General features: G+C 34.2%; 2 protein-coding genes across 3 annotated transcripts in view; one reads left to right on the top strand and one right to left on the bottom strand.

Annotated features, from left to right (window-relative positions):
• Window positions 1-13,344, top strand: part of LOC141400121 (uncharacterized) — a 101,249-nt gene that overhangs the window by 12,399 nt on the left and 75,506 nt on the right. The window lies entirely within an intron of this gene.
• Window positions 6,972-12,522, bottom strand: LOC141400120 (uncharacterized). 2 transcript variants are annotated; one of them, XM_073979562.1, is made up of 2 exons: window positions 7,769-12,522; window positions 6,972-7,688 (listed from the first exon to the last, which is right to left on the bottom strand). In XM_073979562.1, exons 1-2 carry the CDS (start codon window positions 11,369-11,371, stop codon window positions 7,647-7,649), a joined length of 3,645 nt encoding a protein of 1,214 aa, XP_073835663.1. In that variant the 5' UTR covers window positions 11,372-12,522; the 3' UTR covers window positions 6,972-7,646. The 2 variants fall into 2 exon arrangements, with proteins under 2 accessions (XP_073835663.1, XP_073835665.1); XM_073979564.1 differs by lacking the exon at window positions 6,972-7,688 and having other exon boundaries at window positions 7,981-8,123; window positions 8,194-12,522.

Below are 13,344 nucleotides of genomic sequence, written 5' to 3' on the forward strand. Positions count from 1 at the left end.
GAACAAATAGGAACTCTAAATGCCAGATTTATGCTATTTTGATCTAATTCGGCCAGAAAATGTAGGTGAAATCTGGCGGTACCATTACATGAGGGCTATAACAAAACGTTTACCTGTGTTCTTCATTTTTGGTGGAGAAGTTTCTATATCACTTAAAATACCTGAAATCAGGCGGTACCGTTACATGAGGACTATACTGAAACGTGTTTAGATGCAGCCCATCTTCGAACGTGATCTAAGCACAGACCCAATACACATGTTACAAAATATCAGACCTCTATGTCAAATCAAATCGTGATTACAACAAAGGGACGCACAGAGGGGAAACATAGGCCTAAAGTTGCTCAAAACTCAAAATATAAAATCGTTTTTTTATGAAAAAAATGTTGATAAACGGCAACCAGACTCTGTTCTACATTTGCTATAACCATCCTCGACTTTGTAAGATTAACCAATCCAATGCAGCAGTCGATTGAACTCAGCCATACTGAAAACAAAAAGTAAATTTTCGAAAACTAAGAAATTAGGTGAACATTAAAATGACATTATTTTCGCGAAAATTTATACTTTCACGATTTATTGTTTTTGGACAGTCTCCGAACAAGATTAGCATTTAAAATTTTCAGATTGATTTTACATCTTTGCTCTTTAATAATGGTGATACATATCCTCTTTATGAACATTTTTTTATGATAATTTTTAAGATTACTACAAGTTCAATAGTGAAAAAGTCTATTTCCCCGTCGTTTCCCGACCATATGTTCTTCTAATGTTTTATGCGCTTGAGTCTCAAATATCAGATTCAATCATAAAAAATTGCGCATATTTGCGCCATTCCGAAAAAATCCAATTTTTCTCAACTAAAATATGAAATATTTTTATATGGAATTGCAGCGTTTACTCACACTAAATTCTGTTCCGCCTTATAACCGGGACTCTTATTTATGAGACTAAACCAACACCTATCAAATATGTTTGCAATATTCAGAAATATTCACGACTTTTCTCACGTGAAATGAGAAAAATTTAATTTAAGTAAGTTTCAAAAAATAAAATTTGGAATGAAATATATGCATATGGGACTATATATACATCTGTACCGATTTGTTTGAAAATTGGCTCAATGTTTTTTTAGGCCAGTTCAGGTTGCATGTGTCAAATTTAAGTGATTTTGGTGCATTTTTATCTCATATCAGATGCGAATATATATGGAAGCTGCATCCAAATCTGGACCGATTTTCATTATTTTCTATAGGATTAATCCTTGTACAGAAGATATGCTTTGTGCAAAATTTTATAGCAATCCGACTATAAATGAGCTTTCTAGGGCTTTTGATAAACTTTTAACACAAATTTCCCCTCTGTGGGACGGGGTGAAAGGCGGACATGGCTAAATCAGTTTATAGTGTCGCAAATGCGTTTCAAACGGAAAAACAAGCTTAATATTCCCTTTATACTATGGTGGAGGGTATAAAAAATTAGACACTCAAACTTAAAACAAAGTAACATCGAAAATCGAACGACGCATAGTGAAAGTAGGTACTAACTAAGCAACGACGCAACTTCGAAAACAACGCAAAGTGAAACGACGCGAGGTCTTGGTGTATAGCTTAAACCTTCAAAATACCGAAAATTGGGAGATACCGTCCAATGGTATCTATATCAAAACGAGGACTATATAAAGATTTTTAGTAGAAATGTTGCTTAGCCTCTGGAAACACAAAATAGCAAAAATTGCAACCGATTCGGTGGCCAATACATTCAAAATATCCTTAAATGACGCTTACTATAAATGGGGTGTTATATGGGGGGAGAAGTTTTTGGGTCATTGAGAACATCAAATGTCAACTAATTCGGTAAAAACGTAGCTAAAATACTTTAAATCGGGATGTACCGTTGTTCTATCTGAATTATTGAGGACGCTATTACAACAGACAGACGCTGATTACAACAGACAGACGGACATGGCTAGAGAATCTTAGAATTGTTATCCTGATCAAGAATATATATACTTAATATGGTCGCAAATGATTAGTTCGATGTTTTACACACAAAAAAAAAAAACAAATTTAATATATCCTCCATACTATGGTGGAGGGTATAAATATTGTTTATTTCCTAAAAATCGAAATATAAAAACTTAACATCGCTCTTAAAGATATTTAATATCTGGTATTGACCAACAATTTAATTATATGTAACCCATTCTCCAATCACTATTGGAGAGATATTATATTTTTTTCTCATCCTATTCAGTCTGTTCCACTGTATTAGATCATCACCCCATAAGAAGCATGACTATGGATTTTCTCACATCTCCAACTCACATTAAATTAAACGTAAAGACTCAATTGATCGACTAATAGAAGAATTTCCGTTACCGTGTTGTCTAAAGTACTAAGATACGATAGAAAAGACCGTGCCTATTTTTTCCAAAACATGCAAACAATCTCTATTTCATTCATTTATTCGATCCTTCCGTCTAAACATTTTCAACATTTTTACGCATTTATTGAACAATTACCCAACTTGTTTTCGTTTCAAGCATCTTGACGTCGACTACAACTATAACGAGACACTGAACGTTTAATATTTTCTTGTTTTTCGTTCAATTCAATTCATGCTGACTTCATGCTAGACCTAACAAAAAGTATAAATTTCAACAAAAATGTTTTCCTCTCTCTCTCGTTACTATCAAATGGTAGAAGATTTCATTCAAGAATTATATTTGAAGTTGACCCATAAGTTGTGTGAGTTTGTCTTACTATCAGCCTGCCTGGGGTAAATGGAGTGAGGACAAAAAATACAACTGGCCGCTTAACATGAAGACTGTGTAAACGTTGTTGATTTTTTCGGTTTCTTTAAGCCGCTTAAACGATTAAAAAACGTAACAAACTCTAAGAAAATGTCACAAATGTCGATCAAACTGAAATGCTAAGAGAAAAGAAAACGGTCAAAATGTTAATACAGCCAGGCTGATATGTATGTAACACAGCTTAGAGCCAAACCAATGGCGGCAACAACAACAATATCACCTTGTTAAGAGATTGTTTACTTTTAATTGAATTTAATTTTTCACTTTTCTTCTTCGACTTCTTATAGTTGTTTTTTTTTTTTTTTGTGTACTAAAGAGAACTCAACAACAACAGAGGGACTGTATGTCAGGCAATCATCATCTAACCAATCATCCACTCATTCCTACATATAAATATACTTTTCTAATAATCATTACAATGTCTAAATTTCTATTGAAATCGAAACAAAATATCAGTTACAGTTCACTTTTGTTATGATCGTTTTGTGTATCTCTTTTTGTTTTAATTTGTGATCTTGCTTCAATATTAAATTACACTTCAACTGCTGCTGTAATGTGGGGTGAAATGTTGCAATGAAAAGTTTTGACAGGTTTCATCAAACATTTGTGAAGATATACAATGTCAACAATTTTGAATTGTTAAGTGGATGGGTGTACCTAAAATCTATTCTCAATCCACACACAAAATTAATCTTAAATGGTTTCAACAACTTTGAAGTAATTTATGAGGAGATACCTTATTTTATACTCTACTCTGCTGTCACACAGAAAAGTAGGTAATGTAAAGACTACAAATATGTCACAATACTAGAGACGATGTAACGGTTTTGGGCATTCAATTTTCTAAGGGGATATTTCTGGGACTTTATATGGGGTCTATACCAAAGTGTGAACCTATATTGACAATTTTTGGTGGAAAAGTTTTGTGACGACTGAGAATCTCAAATGTCAAATTACCGTCAAAAACTGTAGCTAAAATCTTGAAAATACCAAAAATTGGTGTTAAAATTATATGATGCCTATACTGAAATTTGGACCTATGCTGACAATTTTCAATGGAGAAGTTTTGTGACAACTGGGAATCTCAAATGTCAAATTTCTGCTAGTTTGGTCAACAAATGTATCTAAACTCCTCAAAACATCTAAAATCGGGAAGTACCGTTAAAGACACTTGGGTGCAAAAGTATAGCATTCTAGCTCAATTATTGCGGACTTTGCACTGTGGGAAAAAATACAGTTCTAGCGTGCAGAAAATAAAAGCCGATGTTGTATTGTATGTTTTTCCATTATTTGGATAAGAACAGATTTAAATTGACAATTTTACTTAATTTGTTGATATATATGGCAAATTTGTATTTTTTAATACTTTTCTGGAATAGCTGCGATAAATAGTACCTCCGGATTTTCGGTATTTTGAAGATTTCTGGCAACCTGAAGGGCTAAAATTTGGCATTTAGTCGTCGTTGGGAGTATAAAACATTCCGACATAGAATTATTGGTACAGGTCCACGTTTTTATATAGCCCCCATAGAACGGCATCGCCCGATTTGCGGTGTTTTTAAGGCTTCAGTCACATCATCGAACCGAAACGGCTGAAATCTGGTTTGAATACACATAATTTGTGGTGGAGGGTATAATAAGAGTTCAAAATCAACACAGCATGCTCTTTTAAGCAATAAAAACTTTTATTTAGTAGTTTGTTTATAGGCCCTTTACTTTTTTCATTCTCACATTTTCTCCCATTTCCTAGGAACCGCATTACGGACATTTTTATTTGTTATTTTCTTATCTGCTATGCTGTGATCAATTCCAACTGATATCAGAGATTTTTTATCAAAAATTTTCCAGAATTCCATTCCATTTTATTTGAATTAAACTTTAAAAAGCATCCTGTGCTAAATTGGCATATTTCCTTAAAAATGGCAAAAAGTCAAAAATCGCAAAAATTTGCAGGAAATAATTTGAGAGGTTATTCTAGACAATATATATAAAAAATAAAAAATATATCTCGATCCGATCTCATCCGATTTTACACTATATCCCTGTTTTAATTGCAGAAATGGAATAAAATGGACGTTACATATAATTAGCCCCTAACATCTTAATTAACATAACTTTGGGCTCATAAAACTCTTTAATTTAGTAAAATACCTTTACGATAAACAAAAAGTACATAAGATTCGAAAATACTATGTTCACAGACAGCACATGTCTATCGCAATTTTAGAACTAAAAAACATCATCGTGAACACTGTAAAAAATATCTATGTTCAATGTACCGTCAACTAGTTTAATACTGTACTAAAGTTTCATGGTTTCTTTTAAGTCCATTTTTTGATTTTCTGCACGCTAGATCGGTATTTTTCCCACTGTGCGCTGGTGTGATTACAAAAGACGAGCATTCGACACAGAATTTTATCTTGATCAAAAATATATGGGGATTTCTGAGTGAAATAGGACACTTTTTCAAAATGAAATTTTTGATTTCTTTAATTTTTTGCTATGGTGATGCTGCTCATCAGCAAAAAGTTTCAGTATATTTTCAGATTTTTTTTTGACCAACGACTTCAGAGATATCGCACCTTGAAAAAGTCTTATTCTGTAAAAAACTATACGCAAAGAAATGCTCATAACTTCTTTAATATTGGTCCAATTTGAAAAAATCTTTTTTTGTATATTTGGTTGTTTTATCATTTTATTTGATAAAAAAAGAAAAAAAATGCACAGTGGGCTTCGATGCAATTTTCGCTATTTAATATTTAAAATAAATTTTTAACAATGATTGACCCCTTCGACTTTCTTAATTTTTTTTGTATTAAACTACGATCAATCAAAAATGTTAAGTCTTATTTGGTAGTGGGATTCGAAAGATTTCTAGTTTTTCTTAATTTTTTAAAAATTTTGCCTTTATACCAGTGTGGAACATTTGTTACTATAACAAAAAAAAAAAAAAAAAAAAAATAATAAAAATTAAATTTTTTAAAAACTGCTCCATTTTTAGATTTTGAAAATTGATTAGCTGGTACACTTATTGCTAATCCATTTTCACAATCGATATCTCGCGATATCTCTGGAGTCGTTGGTAAAAAAATCTGAAAATATACTGAAATGTTTTGCTGATGAGCAGCATCACCACAGCAAAAAATAAAGGAAATCAAAAACCTCATTTTGAAAAAAAGTGTCCGATTTCACTCAGAAATTCCCATATATTCTTTATATGTAGGTTCGCAACTGATTCTTCAATGTGTTTCAAAATTTTTTGCCAATTTCGATGTCTGAATATTATATAGCCATCACACAATATTCAACTAACCGTGGGTACTCGAATAAAAAGAGGAATATATATCATTGAACTAAAACCAGTAAGGAAAGCATCAACGTCGGGCAGGGCAACTATATGAAACCCTACTATATCCAAATCTGAACCGATTTCAATATAATTTCACAATTTTTTTGCTAGAGCAAGTTTGTCACACACTTCGAATTCTTCTCAGCGGTCATAAAACTCCTCCACTCAAAATCGTCAACATAGGTCCATGCTTTGGTATAGCCCCCATATAACACTATGCAAACAACTTCTAGTATTGATTTTTTGAAAGTACATATTTAGACTACAAAAACCCTAGTAGAGGTTTGTCCTGTCAGATCCAGTTCGGATTTTATGGCCTCATCTAAACCGGGCTAAATCTACACTTTTTTGCATTTTTCAGGCCTTTATCTCAGAAACGAATAGGAATTTGGCCTTGCTGTCTTTAGCAATATTGTAGCCCTAAACTAGTAGAACTTATCTTTTGAAAAAACCACTTAAGAAAAACTCCATCTAGGTCATCAAAATCTATAAAATATAGAAAATTTTACATAATTGCTGAAATTCTGGTCAGTATCGGCTAAACTATTGGGAGTTGAACCAAGTAACTTTTTGCAAAAATCTTCCAAATAAAGTTCACAACAATTCTGAAACTCTAAAATGCTTACTTCATGTTGTTTCAGCGGTAGTTTGCATTATATCTTTTACAACACGTATTTCAAACACAGTTCACACCAACAGTTTATTCTCGCATTTCGGATTTCACTGCATTATTGTCATATTTATTAAATCTCCTGTTTGACAGAAAGATTCTATTTGTTTGCGCCCGAAATAAAATAAAACGCACTGTTTATTTTTCGTTTAAAAATTCACAAATTTATTGATTCGCTAGTTAAGCCGGTTATTTGACAACTGATTTCCTTATTTCTAATCCCTTCTTAAAGGGCTACATAATAGAGGGAAACAACATCGAATTGAAACGATCAAAACAAATAGAACGATCAACAAACGAAATTCGCACAAAGCATACAATTAATAAAACAATGTAAAGGGCCACAGTTACTGATTTGTATGTACGAATATGCATACAAACAGAACTGACATACAAACTGCATAACCAACATTGTTGTTGTTATTGCCCATGAACACAAAACGGACGATGAAACTAATAACAGACAAATGCCTAAACTATGTAGGCATTGTTGTTGTTGTTTCTCGTTGCGACGGACACGACACAAAAGGGAATAAGTTCAAGTACTACACACATTAGGGTGGAACGAACAAACAAAACATTAGGTTGGACCGTAAAAGTAATAATTTTACAATATTCAAATAAATTATAATAAAGTATAAAATCAACCGGTCCAATAAATAAAATTAACATAAATAACAAAATTCGACATGAACATAAATAGTAATCTCCTCCAACATCCTCCGCCCGTTGAAGCGTGTAAGGTTCAAAAGCAAATGTAGTTAGTGATGGAGGATCCAATTGTAGTGGGACGGCATAGAACATATTGGATGTCAGCAGAACCAATCGATGGACAACATGGTTGTAGATAAGTACTATGTGGAGAGGACAACATCGTTAAGCGGCTACCAATTGGAGCACATTTCACAGCGATAGTGCTATCTTGCTGATTTACCAAATATAATGACGACTGACGGTTTTTGTCAATTGAAATGTTTCGCAAGTCAGATGGGCAACAAAGCAATGAGAAGACTTTCCAGAGTACAACTTTTATTTTCAACAAGTTTGAATGGACGACATCGACAAACTTCAAGAACAGATCTACAGACCATCTGTTGGAGATACAAAAAACAACAACGATTATTCGTATACTATATAAATATGATAAAAGCTTATCTATAATGTCCAAAATGACATTAGTCCCACAAATAATAGTATTGGTGGCGGCAGCTTTTCGAAATTCTGGAACATTTATGATGGATTTTGCCCCACTATCATGCCAAACGAAGACTTCTAGGAGAACCAAGCAACTACGAAACCAAACGAGAATTGATGACTCCGGAACACAACAACAACGAAATAGAATAATTTCCGGTTTACTTTTGGCTGGTACATGTTTCCAAAACATGTTTTGAGTTCCTTCTCTGGGTTTTGTGACACGATTTGTCATAAACCAGTTCAGAGCAGACGAGTGTAATTTGATCCGATGAAGTTCTCTCTCGAAATCGGTACAAAAAATCAATGGTGAGACGAAGTTAACTATCATGTCTTTTGATTTGAGCCACGCTTTGAAGAGAAAAACTGAAGTACGACGATGTAAAAATTGGAGTTTGCTAGCAGCAACTTTCAAACATTTAAAATTCCCAGAAAATCGAAGATTATTGGATGCGAACGACAAAATTGATATTTCTGTAGGATTTGTGACATCGGGCAACTCGAGGCGATAAAGGAAGACATTTTGCCGAGGTTTCCAGGACATTCCCAATGTTTTGGAAATGTCGTTGTCCGATGTTTTTATGACGATGTTTGTATCATCATACGAAGCGAGCGACGCATGCTGGCAATTCCATTTAGCCATTTCAAAATCATGCCAATTCAAGGTTTGTATTAACTCGTCCCTCTTGAGAGCTAGAGTTTCGATAATATCGGAGCCAGTTAGTACGTCATCGACGTAAAGATCTATTCCTAAGACCTTCGAACCACTAGGATTAAATATGCCATGTTTATCTGCAATGAGAAACGAAATACGATTTGCGAAAAATGGGGCGGCCGATGAGCCATTAGTAACAATTATAAGTTGGGATACCTTTATATAATCAACTTTGTAACTTCTCCACAAAATAATATGAAACCTTCTACCAGGTTCTTCAATCCGAAACTGCCGATACATCTTTGATATTTTTGCAGTGAGAGCGTATTTGATCCAACGAAACGAAAAGAGTGTGGTGATCAAATCCTGTTGTACTATTGGACCGACCATCAATTTATCATTCAACGAATGATTCGACGAAGTGTGAGCGAAAGCATCAAATACGACTCGAAGCTTTGTAGAACAACTTTGAGGCTTGAGAACACAATGATGAGGTATTATATAAGACGAATTACTCAACGATTGGTTGTAGGGCGACATGTGCCCGAGCGACACATATTCTTGCATGATTGCTTCATACATCGATTTCAAAGTTGAGTCACGTTCAAGTCGACTTTCGAGCGACAAAAAACGTCTACGAGATATTTCAAATGAGTTACCAGTATAATTGGGTAATTTCTTGAATGGAAGACGACCTTGTACTCTTCCATAAGAATCAAAACGACTATTTTCGATAAAGTGATATTTGCAAACTTGTTCTTCTTCATTGCACGGTGTAGAAGATTTGGAATACTCTTCAATTCCCCAGATTTGTTTCGAAGTAGCATCAATATTTTGTTCTCGTGTACTTACGATTAAGTTACACATCAATGAATTTGAATTTGAACGACAAGGCGACGAACCACCAACTATCCAGCCGAAAACAGTATTTGTGAGACACGGTAGATCATTTCCCAATGAAATTCGACCATCTAATAACAAATCGAAGAAAACTTCTGCGCTGAGAAGGACATCAATACGTTGAGGCTTGTAGAACAACGGATCTGCAAGTTCAATATTCTGCGGAATCTTCCATTGTGATGTATTCATCAATTCACCAGGTTGACGAGACGAGATTGTTTTGGTAACTGCGAAACTGGAGGACCACTCGAAAGAACTACTTCTTGATTTTATTGTAGTGTCGACAGAAAACTTAATTGAAGTTCGAACTTCTGCAATTCCCGATATTTCTTGAGAGAATGGACGAAATTTAAGTTTGAGTCTCCTCGCTGTTTCTTCCGAAATAAAATTCAACTCAGAACACGAATCGAGTAAAGCTCTTACAGTATGAAATGAACCACAATTATCCTCCATCAGAATCACTGCAGTCGGAATTATAGCTCTTCGAAAGGAACGAGCCACGAACGAAACTGGATTTGAGCTGGTTGATGGTTGCGGTGAGTTACCATTCGAATTCGATGTAGTAGGTTGTTCTGGGCTACTGAAGATGTGCAAAATTGTGTGATGTGCAGAATCACAAACTCTGCATCGAGATTTTGAGGAACACTTCGAGACCATATGCCCTTTTCGAAGGCAGTTAATACAGTGTCCATTACGTTTTACGAAATTAAAACGTTCCGAAACAACGATGTTAGCGAACGACGAGCAAGTTGAGAGGTTATGTTCACTTGAGTTACAATATGAACAATTCGAATTTGAGTTGACAAAAGTATGAGCCGACCGATTGGATCTAGGAGAGTTATGTTTGTTTGGAATGACTTTTTCAGGAAATTCAGTTCTCTTTCTATGACTTTCGAGAAACTGACAACGACGACTTAAAAGTTCGTAGCACAGGTCCCATGAGGGCAACGATTTGAAGTCTTGTTTCTCATCATAGTTGTCTTTTGTTTCAATGTCCACTTTTGAAAGCACCATATGCACTAAAATTGCATTCATGACATCTGCTTCTGAGCCGAGCGACAACAACGAACCACGAACAGCAGATACGGTATCAATAAGATGGCGCAATGAGACACTATCACTTTTTGGCATTTGTGGAACATTGAACAACGATTCGATATGTTCTAAGAATATGAGCACTTTATTGTCATATCTTTCTTCCAATCGATTTAAAGCTTTTTCATAGTTTTCTTCACAAACTTGAAACGCTTCGACGACAGCTAAGGCAGGACCCGAAAGACAGTTCAACAAATAATTAAATTTTTCAATTATACTGATCGATGGGTTTTCATGTACGATATTATGGAACGCAGTAATGAATCTTTGATATTCACTATATTTTCCATTGAAATTGGGCAACTTCAGTGAAGGCAAACGAGAATTTGAACCACAAGCTATTGAAGCGTTCATGAAACTAGATTCCATAGACACTGGACCACAATTTTTCTTTATCAATTTCAATATTTTTGATTTTGTCACGATAAATGTTTCTTCTAAATCGATACGAGAACTGTCATTTGCATTAAGAGCTTCAATTTTACTTTGTATATCACACAACTGTTTAAAATACTCTTCTAATATTTCGAGCCGACATTCTAAAATGGTCGAATCCATTTTCGAGCCATCTTTTTCCACTTTCTTTTGAATGTTTGTAATGTTCTTTTTCACTGAGCTACGTTGTTGTTTAAGAGAAGCTAGTTCCGAGCTACTAGCATTCTCTTCCACAGACTCCATAACGTCTTTAGGCATTTTTACCAATTTGAGAACAACGTAAGAGAAACGAGAAAATTCAACGAAGAGAAAGTAGCTTCGATTTTTTAAAATAATTGCGCCAAAAAATATTTTTAAAATCACAGGTTTCACTCAAGATGGTGTCTTTTCGTCGAAGTATTGTTTTCTAATACCAATTAGAACAACCTTTTTTGTATAAGTGTATTATACAAACACTTTCCACGAAATTTTGTATGATTGTATATGTGTCACCAATTAAGATTGTGTAACACCAACTTTTTTCGAGCGACACAAAAATTAACTTTCTGTTAAAGAATAATATTTATTCTTTTCGAGAAATCAAAATAATTTTCACGGCGGCAGTGATTTAAGTTAATCAACGAAAATGTTTGTGTTTATAAAGTGGACGACTATTTGGTTAAGTTGCAACAGCGAATCTGTTAAGCAACAGCAACAACAACGAAAATCCAAAAAATTTTGAACCACGAAAATTTCCACTTTATTCAAAGGTTTGTTCAATTAATTATATTTATAATTAATCTACTTTAACTTAATCACAACCGTCCTGTCACGGTCGCCAAAATGTTTGACAGAAAGATTCTATTTGTTTGCGCCCGAAATAAAATAAAACGCACTGTTTATTTTTCGTTTAAAAATTCACAAATTTATTGATTCGCTAGTTAAGCCGGTTATTTGACAACTGATTTCCTTATTTCTAATCCCTTCTTAAAGGGCTACATAATAGAGGGAAACAACATCGAATTGAAACGATCAAAACAAATAGAACGATCAACAAACGAAATTCGCACAAAGCATACAATTAATAAAACAATGTAAAGGGCCACAGTTACTGATTTGTATGTACGAATATGCATACAAACAGAACTGACATACAAACTGCATAACCAACATTGTTGTTGTTATTGCCCATGAACACAAAACGGACGATGAAACTAATAACAGACAAATGCCTAAACTATGTAGGCATTGTTGTTGTTGTTTCTCGTTGCGACGGACACGACACAAAAGGGAATAAGTTCAAGTACTACACACATTAGGGTGGAACGAACAAACAAAACATTAGGTTGGACCGTAAAAGTAATAATTTTACAATATTCAAATAAATTATAATAAAGTATAAAATCAACCGGTCCAATAAATAAAATTAACATAAATAACAAAATTCGACATGAACATAAATAGTAATCTCCTCCAACATCTCCGTTGAAAAATGTACTGAAAACAACGGCATAGAGGCATTTTACAACAATGACATGTTCTGAAGAGTTGTGTATTACATTCCAGGGAATATTTTCCCAAAAGAAAATATTCAGAAAAAATTAGCGGTTTTGGAGATACAGTGCGAAATGAATAAAAATTGTTAAATTTTTGCATATATTTTGAAATTTGAGGCAATAAATGTAGTTTTTCGAGTCCCTTTTTCCTCCATATATTTTATTCTTGTCCTTATCTACAAATTTGCTTCAGAGGTCAGAAGAAGATTCGCATTGGTTTCAGAGATATAGCCCCGAATTTCTTTAAAAACTCAATATTTAACCATGTTTAGATGGGGCCATAAAATCCGAACTGGATCTGACACAACAAAACCCAACTTGGGTTTCCTGTCGTTTGGGTCTGTACTTTCAAAAAATCCTCAGTTCGAATTGTTTGCACAAGATCACCTTAAAAATGTTGCACAGTGTAACGGTACCTCCCGATTTTCTGTATTTTGATGATTTAAGCTACAATTTTTAACCGTGCTAGCTGTAATTTGACATTTGAGGTTCTCAGTGGCCACGAAACTTCTCCACCAAAAATCGTCAACATAGGTCCACGTTTTGGTATAGACCCCATATAGCGGTACATCCCGCTTTTTGGTATTTTGAGGATTTTAGCTAAAAGTTTTAACCGAACTAGCTATAATTTGACATTTGAGGTTCTCTGTGGTCACGAAACTTCTTCACTAAAAATCGTTATCATATGTCCATGTT

This window comes from Musca autumnalis, unplaced genomic scaffold (assembly GCF_047663935.1).
Source record: "Musca autumnalis isolate F117 unplaced genomic scaffold, ASM4766393v1 scaffold_3, whole genome shotgun sequence".
NCBI lineage: Eukaryota > Metazoa > Arthropoda > Insecta > Diptera > Muscidae > Musca > Musca autumnalis.